Genomic DNA, 20,131 nt, shown 5'->3' with positions numbered 1-20,131 from the left:
GTTCTAGAGACACAGTGAATTAGCGATTCATTCCCATAGAAAAGGACGTGTATCAAAGATGGCTCTGAATCATTTTTGACATGTTCTGTGATTTGCCATCCTGAAATTTCTTCACTTGTCTTTTCAAAAGTCTAATATTTTTTTCTCAGTCATCATAAAGACTGTTCTCCAAACAGACCTTGCCCTATTCTCTCTGACAGATGAATGATTTAGATGCAAAGTTATTCACAAAGAAATCATTCACAATGGTATTGCAGTGCAGCGTACTGGAAAAAATAAAGTCAACTGATTTTTCTTTTTTCATTGTTTATTTTTCTTGGGAGTGGGAAATTTTTTATTAGACAGTGAAATAAAGATGTAGAAATATTTGTCAACAGAGATGGATTTTATGTACTTATTTATCTATATGTGTATTGCCATATCTCCTCTGCCTATCCCTGGTTATTGTCAGAGCTGCAGCCATATCTCCTCCGCCTATCCCTGGTTACTGTCAGAGCTGCAGCCATATCTCCTCTGCCTATCCCTGGTTACTGTCAGAGCTGCAGCCATATCTCCTCTGCCTATCCCTGGTTACTGTCAGAGCTGCAGCCATATCTCCTCTGCCTTTCCCTGGTTATTGTCAGAGCTGCAGCCATATCTCCTCTGCCTGTCCCTGGTTACTGTCAGAGCTGCAGCTATATTTCTCCGCCTATCCCTGGTTACTGTCAGAGCTGCAGCCATATCTCCTCTGCCTATCCCTGGTTACTGTCAGAGCTGCAGCCATATCTCCTCTGCCTATACCTGGTTACTGTCAGAGCTGCAGCCATATCTCCTCTGCCTATCCCTGGTTATTGTCAGAGCTGCAGCCATATCTCCTCTGCCTGTCCCTGGTTACTGTCAGAGCTGCAGCTATATTTCTCCGCCTATCCCTGGTTACTGTCAGAGCTGCAGCCATATCTCCTCTGCCTATCCCTGGTTACTGTCAGAGCTGCAGCCATATCTCCTCTGCCTATACCTGGTTACTGTCAGAGCTGCAGCCATATCTCCTCTGCCTATCCTTGGTTATTGTCAGAGCTGCAGCCATATCTCCTCTGCCTATCCTTGGTTATTGTCAGAGCTGCAGCCATATCTCCTCTGCCTATCCCTGGTTACTGTCAGAGCTACAGCCATATCTCCTCTGCCTATCCCTGGTTACTGTCAGAGCTGCAGCCATATCTCCTCTGCCTATCCCTGGTTATTGTCAGAGCTGCAGCCATATCTCCTCTGCCTATCCCTGGTTACTGTCAGAGCTGCAGCTATATTTCTCCGCCTATCCCTGGTTACTGTCAGAGCTGCAGCCATATTTCTACGCCTATCCCTGGTTACTGTCAGAGCTGCAGCCATATTTCTACGCCTATCCCTGGTTACTGTCAGAGCTGCAGCCATATCTCCTCTGCCTATCCCTGGTTATTGTCAGAGCTACAGCCATATCTCCTCTGCCTATACCTGGTTACAGTCAGAGCTGCAGCCATATCTCCTCTGCCTATCCCTGGTTACTGTCAGAGCTGCAGCCCTATCGCATCTGCCTATCCCTGGTTACTATCAGAGCTGCAGCCATATCTCCTCTGCCTGTTCCTGGTTACTGTCAGAGCTGCAGCCATATTTCTTCTGCCTATCCCTGGTTACTGTCAGAGCTGCAGCCATATTTCTTCTGCCTATCCCTGGTTACTGTCAGAGCTGCAGCCATATCTCCTCTGCCTATCCCTGGTTACTGTCACAGCTGCATCCCTATTTCATCTGCCTATCCCTGGTTACTGTCAGAGCTGCAGCCATATCTCATCTGCCTTTCCCTGGTCACTGTCAGAGCTGCAGCCTTTGAACAATTTTGAGGCCTTATGCTAATTTTTTCAGCGAAATCCACATGCAGCCCTAACATGGCTTAATTAACAGTTTCATAAATAGTACCACTAGACCTAGTACCACTAGACATAGTAGCACTAGACATAGATAATACCACTAGTCATAGATAGTACCACTAGACATAGTACCACTAGACATAGATAGTACCACTAGACATAGATAGTACCACTAGACATAGTACCACTAGATAGTACCACTAGACATAGTACCACTAGTCAGATAGGACCACTAGTCATAGTACCATTAGACATAGTACCACTAGATATAGATAGTACCACTAGACATAGATAGTACCACTAGATATAGATAGTACCACTAGACATAGTACCACTAGATATAGATGGTACCACTAGTCATAGATAGTACCACTAGTCATAGGTAGTACCACTAGATATAGATAGGACCACTAGTCATAGTACCACTAGATATAGATAGTACCACTAGACATAGTACAGCTAGATATAGATAGGACCTCTAGTCATAGTACCACTAGACATAGTACCACTAGTCATAGATAGTACCACTAGACATAGATAGGACCACTAGTCATAGGACCACTAGTCATAGGACCACTAGACATAGTACCACTAGTCATAGTACCACTAGTCATAGATAGTACCACTAGACATCATACCACTAGATATAGATAGTACCACTAGACATAGTACCACTAGATATAGATAGTACCACTAGATATAGATAGTACCACTAGTCATAGTACCATTAGACATAGTACCACTAGTCATAGATAATACCACTAGATATAGATAGTACCACTAGTCATAGATAGTATCACTAGATATACAGTACAGACCAAAAGTTTGGACACACCTTCTCATTTAAAGATTTTTCTGTATTTTCATGACTATGAAAATTGTACATTCACACTGAAGGCATCAAAACTATGAATTAACACATGTGGAATTATATACTTAACAAAAAAGTGTGAAACAACTGAAAATATGTCTTATATTCTAGGTTCTTCAAAGTAGCCACCTTTTGCTTTGATGACTGCTTTGCACACTCTTGGCATTCTCTTGATGAGCTTCAAGAGGTAGTCACCGGAAATGGTTTTCACTTCACAGGTGTGCCCTGTCAGGTTTAATAAGTGGGATTTCTTGCCTTATAAATGGGGTTGGGACCATCAGTTGTGTTGTGCAGAAGTCTGGTGGATACACAGCTGATAGTCCTACTGAATAGACTGTTAGAATTTGTATTATGGCAAGAAAAAAGCAGCTAAGTAAAGAAAAACGAGTGGCCATCATTACTTTAAGAAATGAAGGTCAGTCAGTGTGAAAAATTGGGAAAACTTTGAAAGTGTCCCCAAGTGCAGTTGCAAAAACCATCAAGCGCTACAAAGAAACTGGCTCACATGAGGACCGCTCCAGGAAAGGAAGACCAAAAGTCTCCTCTGCTTCTGAGGATAAGTTTATCCGAGTCACCAGCTTCAGAAATCGCAGGTTATCAGCAGCTCAGATTAGAGACCAGGTCAATGCCACACAGAGTTCTAGCAGCAGACACATCTCTTCAACAACTGTTAAGAGGAGACTTTGTGCAGCAGGCCTTCATGGTAAAATAGCAGTGGTTTCCTAGCAGCTAAGGAAAGGCAACAAGCAGAAGAGACTTGTTTGGGCTAAAGAACATAAGGAATCGACATTAGACCAGTGGAAATTTGTGCTTTGGTCTGATGAGTCCAAATTTGAGATCTTTGGTTCCAACCACCGTGTCTTTGTGCGACGCAGAAAAGCTGAACTGATGGACTCTACATGCCTGGTTCCCACCGTGAAGCATGGAGGAGGTGTGATGGTGTGGGGGTGCTTTGCTGGTGACACTGTTGGGGATTTATTCAAAATTGAAGGCATACTGAACCAGCATGGCTACCACAGCATATTGCAGCGGCATGCTATTCCATAGTACCACTAGACAGATAGGACCACTAGTCATAGTACCATTAGACATAGTACCACTAGTCATAGATAATACCACTAGATATAGATAGTACCACTAGATATAGTACCACTAGATATAGATAGTACCACTAGTCATAGTACCATTAGACATAGTACCACTAGTTATAGATAGTACCACTAGACATAGTACCACAAGTTATAGATAGTACCACTAGTCATAGATAGTACCACTAGACATAATACCACTAGATAGTACCACTAGACATAGTACCACTAGTCAGATAGGACCACTAGTCATAGTACCATTAGACATAGTACCAGTAGATATAGATAGTACCACTAGATATAGATAGGACCACTAGTCATAGTACCACTAGTCAGATAGGACCACTAGTCATAGTACCATTAGACATAGCACCACTAGTCATAGATAATACCACTAGATATAGATAGTACCACTAGTCATAGTATCATTAGACATAGTACCACTAGACATAGATAGTACCACTAGACATAGTACCACTAGACATAGATAGTACCACTAGTCATAGTACCATTAGACATAGTACCACTAGTTATAGATAGTACCACTAGATATAGATAGGACCACTAGTCATAGTACCATTAGACATGGATAGTACCACTAGATATAGATAGTACCACTAGTCATAGATAGTACCACTAGTCATAGATAGTACCACTAGTCATAGATAGTACCACTAGATATAGATAGTACCACTAGTCATAGTACCACTAGTCATAGTACCATTAGACATAGTACCACTAGTCATAGATAATACCACTAGATATAGATAGTACCACTAGTCATAGTATCATTAGACATAGTACCACTAGATATAGATAGTACCACTAGACATAGTACCACTAGTTATAGATAGTACCACTAGTCATAGTACCATTAGACATAGTACCACTAGTCATAGTACCATTAGACATAGTACCACTAGTCATAGATAGTACCACTAGACATAGTACCACTAGTAATAGTACCATTAGACATAGTACCACTAGTCATAGATAATACCACTAGATATAGATAGTACCACTAGACATAGTACCACTAGATATAGATTGTACCACTAGTCATAGTACCATTAGATATAGTACCACTAGTTATAGATAGTACCACTAGACATAGTACCACTAGTTATAGATAGTACCACTAGACATAGTACCACTAGATATAGATAGGACCACTAGTCATAGTACCATTACACATAGTACCACTAGATATAGATAGTACCACTAGTCATAGATAGTACCACTAGATATAGATAGTACCACTAGACATAGTACCACTAGTCATAGTACCATTATACATAGTACCACTAGTCATGGATAGTACCACTAGACATAGTACCACTAGTCAGATAGGGCCACTAGTCATAGTACCATTAGACATAGCACCACTAGACATAGATAGGACCACTAGACATAGGATCACTAGTCATAGATAGTATCACTAGATATAGTACCACTAGACATAGTACCACTAGTCATAGATAGTACCTCTAGTCATAGTACCATTAGACATAGTACCACTAGTCATAGATAGTACCACTAGACATAGTACCACTAGATATAGATAGTACCTCTAGACATAGTACCACTAGTCATAGTACCATTAGACATAGTTCCACTAGTCATAGATAATACCGCTAGTCATAGGTAGTACCACTAGATATAGATACTACCACTAGACATAGTACCACTAGACAAAGATAGATAGTACCACTAGACATATAGTACTACTAGACATAGATAGTACAGTAGACATATAGTACCACTAGTCATAGATAGTACCACTAGTCATATAGTACCGCTAGACATAGACATATAGTACCAGTAGACATAGATAGAACCACTAAGCAATGCTAAATAGAAGTATCATACAATTGCCAAATACGGCAATATATTGTGCCCTATTTATAGTGCATTAGTGATGATATAACATAAGCCCTGACCATGGCAGGATTACCTTCTCTCCGGTAGAGTACCAATCATGGCACTGACATTTTACCTCTAATAGACCCCCTTTTTATACCACACCCCCAATACACCTCTTCCATGCCCCCTAATTGTAAACTCCACAACTGGGGCTATGCCCAACGATGGATCATCCCAGCGGTCATACACATGAAGCCTTATTAAAGCATTGCTTTCCAGGATGTTTCTGCAACACCTGGGAGATTTGCCAACGCGTCCAGGACCCTCGTACAGTTGGCAATTAGGCGGCACAAGCCCTTGTAAGAACATGCATAAATAGGATGACTTGCAATCTTCCTTATATTATTGGGCCAGTTGGCCTATATCTATGCTTCACCGCATTCTGCTCATGAGAGTAGTGCAAAATTAGGCAACAACCGTCTGAGGTTTGGGCCGTTATGTCTTGCCCTTTGGATTTCCTATGGATATTGTATGGAATATTTATACAGCATTAACTTCTATTACGGTCTCTCCAATCTTCCAGGCATCTGATGCTTTTATTCAGATGATCTTCAACTCTTTGGAGACGTTGCCGTTTAATCAATGCATTCATAAATTATTGGTGGCATCTCATTGATCTTCATTTGCGTAGATGGCTGCATATTAACTTGAATAAGTACTTGACCTTTTTTGCTTCCCCAGTATAGGGAAGAAATTCCTAATAGGAAGGCAGACGTGGGAGTGGATATGGTGGGCTTGTAGTGATTAGTATCTGATTTAGATGGTATGGACCAGACGCCGGCTGCGTAATTGATGTAACTAAAGAGAATGCAGCATGATCGGCTTTGCACATCATTTTGTATGTAATTAAAGCAAAATGATTTCTTAAAAAGTCTTTGCATAAAATATTGACCTCACTGCAGCCGGGCGCCATAGGAAGTAAAGTTCTTGACTTTAGAAACACAATTTTTCTTATTTCCTTTATAAATGGAGAATAACCTTTAAAAAAAAAGTTTCATTTTAGTGAATGTAGTATATTATTTGGCCACTAGGGGCAGTGTTGTCTATGATTTTTCTACATTATCTGATAGAGTTGAAATAGTTTAATTTTCTCTGTTTAAATAAATAACTAATGTATAATAATATATAAATAAAAATTAATAGAAATGGAAGAGCCCCTTCATATAGGCTACCAAGTATTATAATAGCTGCTGTTATCATAAACAGCTGTCAATATATCTCAAATAAATCCATACAGGGGTCCTCAGTCCCACTTTAAATTTTACCCTTTGAGATCACTTTACAAGTTGTTTGCTTTGGGACTTTAGGGTTTTGTCACACACAGAGGCACACAGAGTCTTTGCAGTTGCATTTACAGGTCCATCTGTTGCCATGTTGTGTCTATAGGGGGCACTGTAGTCTATCCTAGAAGTAACTTGCTGTTGATTATGCATCTGTACAACAAATATGACCCAAAACACGAGCCCTAATGGACCCTACAGCATCTTTTTTACCATGATTAATTTTAGAATTTACATAGTAAGAATCTAATCTAGTTCAACGTTGGTCCCACAGAAGTTGTAAGTTCTGCTTCTATGGCCGGTACACCGCCGCTTCAGCATGGCCATTACATAAAGCCTACATCCTCAGATCTGTACAGACACCTTAATTCCCACCGAATTTAATCTTCTGAAACTTACCTTTTGAAAATTTTCGACGTGCTTTCTTCACTGTTCCCTCAAGAGCTCTTGACATTTTGTACAAGCCCCATACAACCTTGTTTCTTAAGTCAATTACCGAAGGTTTCGCAGCAAACATTGGTATGAATGAAATTACATTTTATGATTCATGGTACTTGGGTGGGGGTGGGCGATAGAAAATAATGATCGTACAGCATGTAATAGACACATAATGAGGTTTACGGAGTTGGTGGACACTCAGTCAATATTGTTTATTTATATTTATTTGTAATATTGTGATAGTTTTGTTAAATATTTTTTATTAGATATTTTTTTTTCATACATTATAATTCACTGTAGTTTTATATTTTTTTTTCATTTATATATTTGAATAGTCTTTTTTTTTATACTTTTTATCATATTTTTATTATTTTTATAGACTTGTTATTTTTATAGTTTTGTATATTTGTATTTAATACACTGACGAGCAAAAGGGTAACGATGTTTTGAACTTTTAACTTTCAGGTCCATATCTCACCATCCACTGCAGCTTCTAACTTGAGACTACCATCATTTCATAGACAATCGTCATACATAAATTTGACTTACAACTATTTAGCATATGATTAGTTATGCAGATTCTTGTCAGGTCACTGCATTGTTACTGTTTTACTCCTGGTGGTGGAAAAATCTTTTTCTTCCTGAATACTAGAAATTATTATTATTATTTATTATTATAGCGCCATTAATTCCATGGCGCTTTACATGTGAAAAAATTACAACCTGTTCTCACATTCCCTAATAGCTCAGTGTGTTATTAGGTTGATTCCCATGGGAAAGGTCACTGGTTCGAATCGAGGAGCAGCCATAAAGAAAATAGAAACCGCATCATACTGCTCATCGATAGCAGTCTCTCATCCTAGAAAATTGCCAAACTGCATTACGTAAGTGCCATGACTGTTGGAAGAATATGAAATGAAGTCCGTCCATTCATTCAAAAGCCAAAAGGTGGACCTCCAGTCAAAATATCAACAAGACGGCTCCTCACAAGGTCTATCAGCTGTGGCCCGACAAACACGACAGTGGACGTGGCTCATATGCTTCGTAATAGTGACCTTACAGATGTCCATACAAGCACCATGTGACGCACATTATGCAATTCTTGAATGGTGGCCCGAAAAAAGGTGAAGAAGCCTCGACTCCAATATCGTCATAAGAAGCGTTGGCTCGAGTTGCAAAAAAGTACGAAAAGTGGACAGTAGAAGATTGGAAATGGGTGATTTGGAGCAAGGAGATGAAAGTCAATGGATTAGGCTCTGATGGGTGCAAAAGGGTCTGGAAGAAACAAGGGAAAAGGGGCCAACGGATCGAGAAACTGAAGGAGCTGTCAAGTTTGGTGGAGGAAGCCTATTGATATCGTGTTGTTTCACAGCTAAAGGCGTTGAATAAACCAGGATCAATTGTGGTCTCAGTGCTGAGCTTTATGTGAGTATCCTACAAGACAAGTTACTTCGTACACTTGAGTACTATGGGTATGAAAAGGACGACATAGTGTTCCAGCAGGACAACGACCTGAAGCATATGTCGAGATTGCCGAAGAAATGGTTCAATGACAACGGAGTATAGGTGCTGGATTGGCTCCCATAGTCCTCAGAACACTCAATCCAACACTTGTGGGTAGAGTTGAAGAAAAAGCTGTATACATACCCAAGTGAGTCGACCAGTGCGCACCAACTTTGGGAACGTGTAGAAGAGACCTGGGATCAGATTTATGTCGAGATATGCTTTAATCTGATCAAGAGCATGCCCAGAAGGATTCAGCCAGTGTTGAAAGCTAATGGTGGATTTACAAAATACTAACAAAATAATACTAATTTAAATTTAGATTTTTAGGAACAAAACAGTAACAATGCAGTGACATGACAAGAATCTGCATAACTAATCATATGCTAAATAGTTGCAAGTCATATTAATGTATTAGATAGCCAAGATGATTGTCTATAAAATGATGGTGGTCTCACGTTTGAAGCAGTAGTGGATGGTGAGATATGGAGTGTAGCATCAGTAGCCAGTGCCCCTGCATGGTTCCCCTCCTCCTTCCATGCGGGAACGCCAACATACCTACTGCTCCAGCTACAGCAACATCCCTGCCCTTCCCTCCCTCCTTTCGTACATATGGTAAATGCCCCCAGCAAACAGCTGGGAGGCATTTAAAGTTAGTTACATTTAGTTAAAGTGAACACCTGCAAGATATCTTCCAGCCAATAGCATCTTGTATGTAAGGCAGCCTCCCCAATAGGGAGGAGCCTGAGCAGTTAGTGGTGTTGGTGTGTGCAACTGTACGTTGCCAAGTTCCCGTCCTTAGTCTGTTGAACTTCTTCCAGTATCCTGTGTTCCCATTAGTCTAGTTTAATTTGTCCATGTTCCTGTGACTGCTTTGGCTGTATCCTAATCCTGAAACTGCGTCGGCAGTACTTTTACCCGAATCCCTGGTCTCGATGTAGCCAGTCCCGAGTCCGTAGTCTCTGGTCCTAGTGCGGCCAGCTCCAGAACTGCTTCCTGAACAAGAAAATATCTTCAATATCCAAGTTGTCCGTACACTCTGTCTGTCTCTGTATCCTGCTCAGGAAGGTTTCCGGTCACGTCTCCCTTTCCAGCGAACCTGACCACTTGGGATTGGCAGCTATGGTACTGAGGTCTGCCTGGGAGTGGTACCTGATGGCTACCTGCAGCCCAGTCTGTCTCCACCATCAGGAGCTCCAGTGAACACCTAGTAGCCACTTAGCTACGTCCCTTCCAAGGCAGACCAGGTTACGTCCCTTCCAAGGCAGACCCGGTCTTGTGGCACAGTTGGTCAATGAACCACTTGCACCATCTGCCAATGTGACATGGAGCCTGAAAGTCAAACGTTCAAAACATTGTTACCCTTTTGTTCGTCAGTGTATTTTCATATTTTTTTAATCTGTTTTAGAATCATATATTTTATATTTTTTTAACCTTTTGATACTGAATTGCTGTACATGTTATAATATTTTTATTTTTTAGGATTTTTATATTTTGATATTGTCTTGTTAAATTAATGTTTTGGATGCTCAGTAACCCATAATTTTTTAATCTTGGCGTATTGCATTGACAAGAGCAATTAGAACTGATGATTTAGTCAATTAAACGTTGCATTCTAATGATGTAGATGGTAAATTCTGTTGTTTATAGAGAGAAGTCTTTTATTTTTTTAGTTGATGAAAGGAAATCTCTCATAAGGAGCTGCTAATTATTAGCTGTTTTTTTTTTTGTCTTTCCACTTAGTAATTTTGCTGACACTGTTCAGAGACTGGGAATCAAACTGGGATTTGGTGAAATGATAAAGAATTTAAGTAAAAATCTCTATTTAATTTACAGCGGAGTTATGATAAAGAGAATGCTGAGCTTTGTCTTACTTCTATTATGTTATTTCTTATGAAACTTATTTAGCTTAAACAAAAACGTTATAACGTGTATCTAATTGGAATGATCTTTGTGCCAAATTTATATGCAAATACTTTAAAAAAGGTAGTTTTCCCATAAATTGTCTGAGAATAAAAATATATGATAATTAAAAATTCTTAGTAGTTTTTCAATTTAAACTTAAAAAAAATAAAAATGAAAGTCATGAAAAACTAAACAATACAGGTTTATCTATAATTGAAAGGGAATGTATATGTACCATCTTAATTTTTTTTTTTTAATTTAGCAATGTTTTATTAAAAAAAATTTGAAAATCATGCAATTTTTATACTGGCCACCAAGGCATTTTAAAGAGAACTTGTCACCAAGACAAAAGTGGCCATTTTTTGCTCTTATTTTATTCCTGTTGTTCCCCTGAGTATTTCATTTTTATTTTTTTATAAATCCGCCATACGGTTCCAGAGATATGAGCTTTGGGGTGTGTCTTAGAGGATCCTCTGGGGCGTGTATTTAGGCTGCCCTGCATAATTACACTGTAAGTAAAGATCATAATAAATATCACCTGTAGTAATGGAAAGGCCCATATCTCTGGAACCATAAGGCTATGTGCCCACGATGCAGAAATGCTCCGGACTTTTCCCTGAGTGTTTCTGCATCTCCCTGGCAGAAAAAACGCATGCGGATTGTACATGCGGATTGTACATGCGGATTGTACATGCGGATTGTACATGCGGATTGTACATGCGGATTGTACATGCGGATTGTACATGCGGATTATACATGTGTTTCTCCTGCCAGGGACATGCGGATGTGAAGCGTTCTTCACATACATTTCCGCATTCGGGTTGTCAAGCGCTTTCCAAGCGATTTTAGCATCACTTGGAAATTGCTTGACAACTTGGTCACACTATATAAATCCATGCAACCGGCATGGATTTATATAGTGTGACCGAAAGAATGGTAAAAAATAAATATATACTTACCTTCTGATGGCCCCCGGTGTCCTTGTCTTGGCTTGTTGGCAGCTCGCTGTAGATTAAAGGACCTGCCGACGTCAGCGGTCGCGTGACCCGTCACATGACTAAATGACGTCATGGCTGGTCCTTGAGTCCACCGCGAGTTGCCGGCAAGCCGAGACAAGGACACCGGGGGCCATCAGAAGGTAAGTATATTTATATTTTATTTTATTCTTTTTTTCACAGGTTCTATGGTACCCGGGTCCGGAGGAGAGTCTCCTGTCCTCCACACCCGGGTACCATCCGCACATTGAAACGCATGGAATACGCATGTACAGATGCAGTGATGCGGATTACATGTGTTCCAATGCAAGTCAATGGCGGCGAAAACGCCGCGATTCCGCAAAATAATTGGTAGTGCTGCGGATTTTTCTGCAATGATAATCTGCAGCATGTGCACAGCACATGCGGATTATCATTGGGGAACATGGCAGACCTTCTACCAAGCGTTTTCTAAGCGTTTCTGCAGCGGAATTGCCTCTGCGGAAACGCTTAAAAAACGCATAGTGGGCACACAGCCTAATATGGAAGCTATACAACCTCATGCAGAGTCAGTGTGGTCACCTTGGCTGGATGATAGGCATCTGCCCAAGCTAATAAAGGCTAAACCCAGCAAATTGTAAACTGGCAGAGTGTTATTTGCCTATGGCCACCATGAGATGAGAAGGACTAATCACTATTGTGTATAGGATACAAAAGGTTTTCATAGGGGAAAGTGCAGCTCCTCCCAATGGTGTGGGAATGTCCGCTGCACTTTTTGGCTGATGTTTATGCTATTATCTGCACGTCATCTTATCTTATCATGTTGTCTTGTATAAGATATAATCTTTTTCTGTATGCATTTATTATTCATCTGGATTTATTCAAAATAACAATGTCTTTTTTTAGCTAATAGTCATTATCTATTTGTCCATTTAATATTTTATCAGTCTATACATCTATTTCACCTCTGTCTATCCAGCAACAAACCCACCCATTTATTTCATATCCATTTATTTCTTTATCTATCATCTATCTATTATCTATCTATCTATCATCTATCTATCTATCATCTATCTATTATCTATCTATCTATCTATCATCTATCTATCTATCATCTATCTATCTATCGATGTAACCATAACCGGTGAAGGGCTTGCAGTCACTCCTGGACCCTGAATCTTAGGAAGCCCAAAATGTCTCTTTGCCCCATATGTGAAGACCAATATTATTAAAGACCTGTAATAGTTGGAGGCCCAGTTGGAAATTTTGCATTGAGACTAAAGAGCTTCAAGTTATTATCTATCTATCTATCTATCTATCTATCTATCTATCTATCTATCTATCTATCTATTATCTATCTATCTATTATCTATCTATCTCATATCTATTTATAATCTATCTATCTATCTATTATCTATCTATCTATTTATCTATCATCTATCTATCTATCTATTATCTATCTATCATCTATCTATTATCTATCTATCTATTATCTATCTATCTCATATCTATTTATAATCTATCTATCTATTATCTATCTATTTATCTATCATCTATATATTAGATATCTATCTATCTATATCCATTTATTTCATGTTTATCAATCTAAATTGATCCATCAATCTATCTGCTTCCATATCCATTATTTTATTTATCTCTGTCTAGATTTATTCTAAATACCTATTCATTTATCTTATATCTATCTCTTATCGAACTATCTCTTATCTATCTCAAATTTGTCTATTATCTTCTATCTATCTATCTATCTATCTATCTATCTATCTATCTATCTATCTATCTATCTATCTATCTATCTAATCTATCTACCTGTCACTAATACATACTGATACAAATCCCCCTGCTGTATTCTGCTGCTGTGTAGTCAGTATCCGCTCTGCTCACTATCCATCTGCACCGGTGAACCCCGGAGGTTCACCATCCTTGCTCTAATGGAGCTGCCTGCCACATGTTTATTAACCTTGATGGAATAACACCCCCCACCCTCCGCACAAAAATCCTTGTCTTCTCACTTGCTGTAAAGAAACCCTTTTAACGGCAGCTTGTATCTGTTGTTCAGTTTCCATTGGTCCAATACAATTGACAAGCAGCTCGCGTCAAAAGGAAATATCTGGGTTTAATTGTTAGCCAAGTCCCTCTTAATCCAGAGGAAGCATTTGAGATTCTGTCCAAGTGCTTAGTTTTCCCAGGCCGCTGAGGTCTGTTCTCCCCAGCCTCCAGGCTGCTGCAGCATCGCTAATGCAGATAGATTTCTGTCCCTCTCTCTTTCTCATTCCCCCCTTTTTTTCTCGCTCTCTTTCTCCTCCTCTCCTTCTCTTGTGTTTTTTTTTTTTTTTGCTTTCTCTCGCACTCTGCTTTGATTCGTTATAAACAGACTGATAACTCCGATGCTGGAGAGAATCTTGTTTTTTTTTACCGTGCAGATGGCTACATTAGAATGATATACCTTGGGATTTATCTTAGATGAACGTAACATTTGTATGCTAATGTTGATCTCTCCCTTGTTGCCGTTTTGCAGGACTGCCAGTCCCAAAGAAGAGCCCAAAGTCGGTGAGTCTATATTTCATTTTTACCTTTTTTTTTTATATTTTATATATATATATTTTTTTTATTTTGTGATTTTTTTTTGGGATATGTTGTTTTTATTTTCTGTTGACTGTTAGATATGCTATCGGAGAGGTTGTTAGCGCTGTTTTATGCATCGTGAAGGGTGTACTGTATATTGATATCGTGCTCGTTCTAGCACTGCATGATTAAAGAGCCGTATGCAGACAACCTTGCTGCCCCCCCGCTCATCCGAATGACCAGGCTGCTCCTTATCGCTCCTATTAGTCTTGGTAGGTGACTTTTTTTTTGTGGCAGTTAAATTCGAGAGGATGTAGAAGACGGGGGCTGAGGTGGGGGCACTATCCATTTGATAGTTGGGGGTAAAAAAAAAAATTAGACTCCACCTTCTTTTCTCTAATATATAGTCCTTAAGGACCGTCTTTACTTTATAGTGCAGTTTGGGGACCCCCCTTTTTTTTTCCTATAGTAAATGTATTCAGGTGGGCAGATGGTATTTTTCTTTTTTTTTTTTTTAATCAGTCACTCAAATTATAGACCGCAGCAACCTGCAGGTTTGGGACCCCCTGTCCGTCCCACCCTCCCCCTATACACACATCATTATTGTGATTTTTTTTTTTCCTTCCAGATGCAGCACTATTCAGTATCTTTCTTCAAGAGCCCACAAAGTGGTTTCTGTAAAAATAGCTTGCACATTATTTCTGAGGACGTATAAATAATTCACTAGCTTGAGCTAATTGATGGTCTGTATCCTCAGATTTTTTTTTCCAGTCCATTCCCTTCTGTTCCTGGGCATGATTATTTTGTTTTATTTTTTTAGTGTTTTTTTTCTTCAGACATGGCTTGTTTGTTTTTTTTTTTTGTTTTTTTTTGCACCAACATATAGATAAATTTATCAAGGCGTTTACGGAAATTTTTTTCATGATTTCAAGATTAACTTTTCATTACCATAAATTGCGCAAGTGATAAATATTCCTATTTGGATTTACATTAGATTGGAGGAACATCCCTGCTGAAATAACACTGGCTCTCTAAGAGGAGAAAGGGGAAAAAGGAACATGAATTTAGTTTAATCACTAAAATAAATGATCTGATTCTGATGGCTGGAGGCATTTCTGGGTAGTCACGTGACCTTAGGCCCGAACCATTGTCAGTTTATATTAATGCAAAGAGAGAGAGGCTTCGTTTGTGCTCACAGCCCAATCACAAAAATGTCAAAGTATATGCTTATAGTTCTGCACCATCGTCAGAAATAATTTAGCCCCCGGTGACAAGAGTCACTTTTGAAATAACTGTAACCTTGGTCCCGTGTAGTTTTAATCACATTTTTGGTGTCATGTTTTTGGGGGGTTTTTTGCTACCGTTTTTCTTTTTTAAATTTTGAATTATTTTAATTTGAAATGTAACCGTTTTTTTTTTTCCATTCTAAATGTTTTCAATTTGAAATGTAACTGTTTTTATTGTTTAAATGTAACCTTTTTTATTGTTTGGATTTGAAATGTAACCGTTTTTTTTTTTAAATTCTAAATGTTTTTGATTTGAAATGTAACAATTTATTGTTTCGATTTGAAAATGAACCGGTTTTTGGTTATTTTGGTTTGAAATTTAACCGTTTTTTTTTTTTTTCCATTTTACATTTTTTTCGGTTTGAAACTGAACTGATTTCTTTTTGTTTTTTTTATTATTTACACATCTGTCATTTGAAAATAAATAAATACCGGACTTTTAATTTGTGATTTGCAAGGCTAGATAAATCCTTTGGTCTTATTGTTAAGCTCCTTTACAAGAACTGTTCTGGGGTGCTTAATGCCATGTGTAATTAATGATTTTTAGGCTGGGGTTATTTTTTTCCCCCCTGCCTGACAAATAGTTGTTGAATAACCAAGAGATAAAGAATTTAATTTAAAAGAAAAAATAGGATTTTTGGGGGTATTATCTACAGATGTCCAATCAACTGGACCATACAACAACACAACACAACGTCACCAAATTTATGGTGGTTTAGTTTTTTTTTTTAATTGGGCAAGTGAAATAAGTCAGAATGAGAAATGTTAGCGATATCATAAAGTTTTTTTAAGGTTTTTTTTTAATCTGTAGTCCACTTTTAATAAACATTCTTTCATTTCTTCAAATTTTTATATAGTGTGTTTTTTTTATTTTTTTTTTTATAAGCAAGAGTATTTTACTCACCACATATCCTGTGGTATACAATTGATTTGGATTGTGTAGTATCGATATACCTTAAGTTTGCATTTACGTTTTTTTTAACCCCTCCTTTTCCTCATTTTAATAAACTTTTATTTAATCCCCTTTTTGGTAGTCAATGATTTAAAGACATTCTGTTATATTGTACCTGCAGTTTGATATGTGGACATCATGTTATGGAGAAATAACTCAAATTTATTTACATATGAGTCCAGTGGGCGGTCCTACTCAATGATCAGTCTTCCCTGTATGACTGGGCCTGCCAAGATAGCTGTTAATCACTAAGTAGGACCATCCACTGGACTGATGTACATACAGACACCAGAGATTTCAATGGATAAAATATTAGTCCGGTGGGTGGTCTTACTAGTGACAGCTATCTCTGCATGCACAGTCATACAGGGAAGACTGACAATCACTAGTAGGACCGCCCACTGGACTGATAGTTTATCCATTGAAATCCCTGATGTCTGGACGTATATCAGTCCAGTGGGTGGTCCTACTCAGTGATTGACAGTTTTCCCTATTTGACTGGGCCTGCAGAGATAGCTGTCAATCACTGGGTAGGACCACCCACTGGACTCGTATGCATACAAACTCAGGGATTTTAATGAATAAAATGCAAGCTATACTAATACTTTTTTTCTGTGTAGACTGTTTTCACCAGTCCCAATAAGTTTCTTACTTTTTTTGTAAATGGGTAGCAGTACCTCTAGATGTTCCCTGCATGTTTGACCTACACATTTTATTATTTATTTATTATTCAGTTGTGTTCTTCTTTATTACCTTTGCAAGTTATCTATAGGAAAAGAGATCAATAAAGAGAGAGCAGAGAATTGTCATTCTGCAGACTCTAAATGGCCATGATCTGTGGTTTCTCATCCTCTCCTACCTACTCTCATGGAAACTTTACTGACTGCAGAGAAATAACAAAATCTATTCAGTGTCAGCAGCTTAATGGTGACACCTACAGGATACTATACAAATCTAAGGATAGACGGTATTATTATAATTACCATCATTGCATCGTTATTTTATATGAAATATTCTAGTATATATTGAAGTATTAGTTTAGTATGCTTTCTTTTGTACAATTTCTGTATTATTTTCTTTAAAGTTATTTCAGAATTATTCTTGTAATATTATTATTTATCAAACTATTAGAATCTTATTTATAAATTAATATTTAAAGAGAACCTGTCATCAGAATTTTATACCCCCAACTAATGGCATGTATGTAAAGGTGCTGTAATGATGATTACATCCTTACCTTCCTTGTAGAAATCCTTTTTACTGTAGAAATCCATAATTGAAATTGTATACTAATGAGCTGCAAGTGCAGTGAGCGAGCGCTGCACTTACAGCTCTCCTGCCTCTCTCCCTATTCCCCACCCACTACCTGCCTCCTATCTCTGACTGACAGGTCACTCATGGTTCAGTGACTCTTAAAGTCATAGACACAGGAGGCAGAAAGCTGGTGGGCGGAAAAAGGCAGGAGAGCTGTAATTGCAGCGCTCGCCCACTGCACTTGCAACTCATTAATATACTATTTCAATGATGGATTTCTACAGTAAAACAGATTTCTACAAGGAAGGTAGGGATGTAATCATCATTAAAGCACATTTTCATACATACCATTAGTTGGGAGTAAAAAATCCTGATTACCGGTTCTCTTAAAAGAGAACCTGTTATGTTGAAAATGGTATCTGATCTGCAGGGAGGATGTTAGAGAGCAGTAGGAGCTGATCAGATTGATTTGTGTTTTTCTGGCAAAAGTTTAATTAAAACATAAATTTTATTCACTGAAATCTCTGGTGTTTGTGTGCAAGTCCAGTGGGTGGTCCTACTTAGTGATTGGCAGTTTTCCCTGTGTGACAGTGCATGCAGAGATAACTGTCAATCACTACTAGGACCGCCCATTGGACTCATATGCATACAGACACCAGAGATTTCAATGAGTAAAATACAAATTATACTGAATGTTTTCCAGCAAACCTATATCTCATTCTGCTCAGCTTCACTTTCTCTATACCATGCTGTTCACAGATTGGACTGCATGTTCAACGTGACAGGTTCCCTTTAATACTAGTATTGACATGGCTTTGTTCACATCTGCATTTAAAGAGGTTGTCTGGGACTATAACATTGATGGCCAATCCTTAGAATAGGTCATGAATGTCTGATTGCTGGGGGTGCCACCAATCAGTTGTTCCTGGGGATGGTGGCTTCCAGAAATGCTCAGTTTTGGAGTGGAGCTGCACAGCACAGCTCCGTCAATGGAATAGTGGCCACAGCCGGGTACTGCATATCCACCCACAATTGATTTAAATAGGTGGTGGATGTGCAGTACCCGGCTCCGGCCACTGTTCTGTCAACGGAGCTGTGCTGTGCAGACACACAAATAAGCAGGTCTGGCCGCCGCTGACTCTGGGAACAGATGATCGGCGCGGGTGCTTGGTGTCGCACCCCTACCAATCAGACATTGATGACCTATCCTAAAGTTAGGCCATCTATGTTACAGTCCCGGATGACCCCCTTTAACTTCTGTTAATAGCTCAAGACACAAAGCTGTAATGGATCTGGTCTGGGACAAAAGAGGCAATCAGTTGACCCAATTGAGTTAAAATGTTTCTGGATGTCCACCAGTTTCCATCAAAAATCTCAATTTTAGTCAATAGAATCCATCAGTCAGAGTTGTATTATTAATATTATTAATTCCCTGAATATTATGATTTTTTTGCATTATCCCATTTTAGATTCAGGCCTTTTAAAAGTTTTTGCAAAGGGTGATATATAGTGTGTTGAATCCGCACGCGAAGCATAAAAATGTTCAAAGTACCAAACTGGTACTTTGTTGTAGGCCCTCTTTTCAAAATGGCTGCCTTTTTCAATTAGGGAAGCATAGATCCTAATGATGTCTGAACAAATTCTTGACAAGTACGCACAGATTACATTTTCTGAATACCATTATTCTAGTAGTAAAGATATATTTTTAGGAATTGGGGTCTAGAAAGAGTCTTTTTCTGGAAACCGCTCAATTCTGGTTACAGCTCAATCCCATTCAATTGGGTTGGGCTAGATAGCTAAATGGAGGCCCTCGAGAAAAAGGCGAGACCTCCCAAAACAGTTGGCAAATCTCCAAGATTCTTCATCAAACTGAACCAGTGTGTCCAAATGCGCATTCAGGGGGTGGGAAACAGTGTGTTGCCTGCAAATGGGTGTTTTTCAAAAATATTTATAGGGGTAAGCTGTTCTCCTGGTAGAAAATTTCAGAAAGTTGGCAAGGGTAAGGGTAGCGTTGTTTTTTTTTTTCTTAAAGAAGATTCTTGTTTATAATCTTACACAACGCCTTTAAAGGTTGGTATCACGAAGACTAAAAACTATATACACTTTATATCTCTGCTGGACGAACGACGGTTCAACCTGGAGCTATCTTGGCTGGCCCTCCCATACACACAAACACTCGATCTGTACTCTAAGAAAGAGC

The 20,131-nt window shown here is 38.8% G+C and overlaps 1 protein-coding gene across 13 annotated transcripts in view; it reads left to right on the top strand.

Annotated features, from left to right (window-relative positions):
• The window catches only part of MAGI1 (membrane associated guanylate kinase, WW and PDZ domain containing 1), a 504,160-nt gene that overhangs the window by 427,667 nt on the left and 56,362 nt on the right, over positions 1 to 20,131 (top strand). For all 13 annotated transcript variants that reach the window (XM_073644690.1, XM_073644692.1, XM_073644696.1 and 10 more), the window contains one exon: positions 14,393 to 14,424. In XM_073644690.1, coding sequence (XP_073500791.1) covers positions 14,393 to 14,424 — 32 coding nt within the window. The remainder of the gene's footprint in view (positions 1 to 14,392; positions 14,425 to 20,131) is intronic.

This window comes from Phyllobates terribilis, unplaced genomic scaffold, assembly GCF_046119375.1.
Source record: "Phyllobates terribilis strain yellow unplaced genomic scaffold, ASM4611937v1 Scaffold_8__6_contigs__length_399053987, whole genome shotgun sequence".
In the NCBI taxonomy this organism is placed as follows: domain Eukaryota; kingdom Metazoa; phylum Chordata; class Amphibia; order Anura; family Dendrobatidae; genus Phyllobates; species Phyllobates terribilis.
Note: the sequence above shows the minus strand (reverse complement) of the source record. Positions and strands in the feature narration are given on the sequence as shown.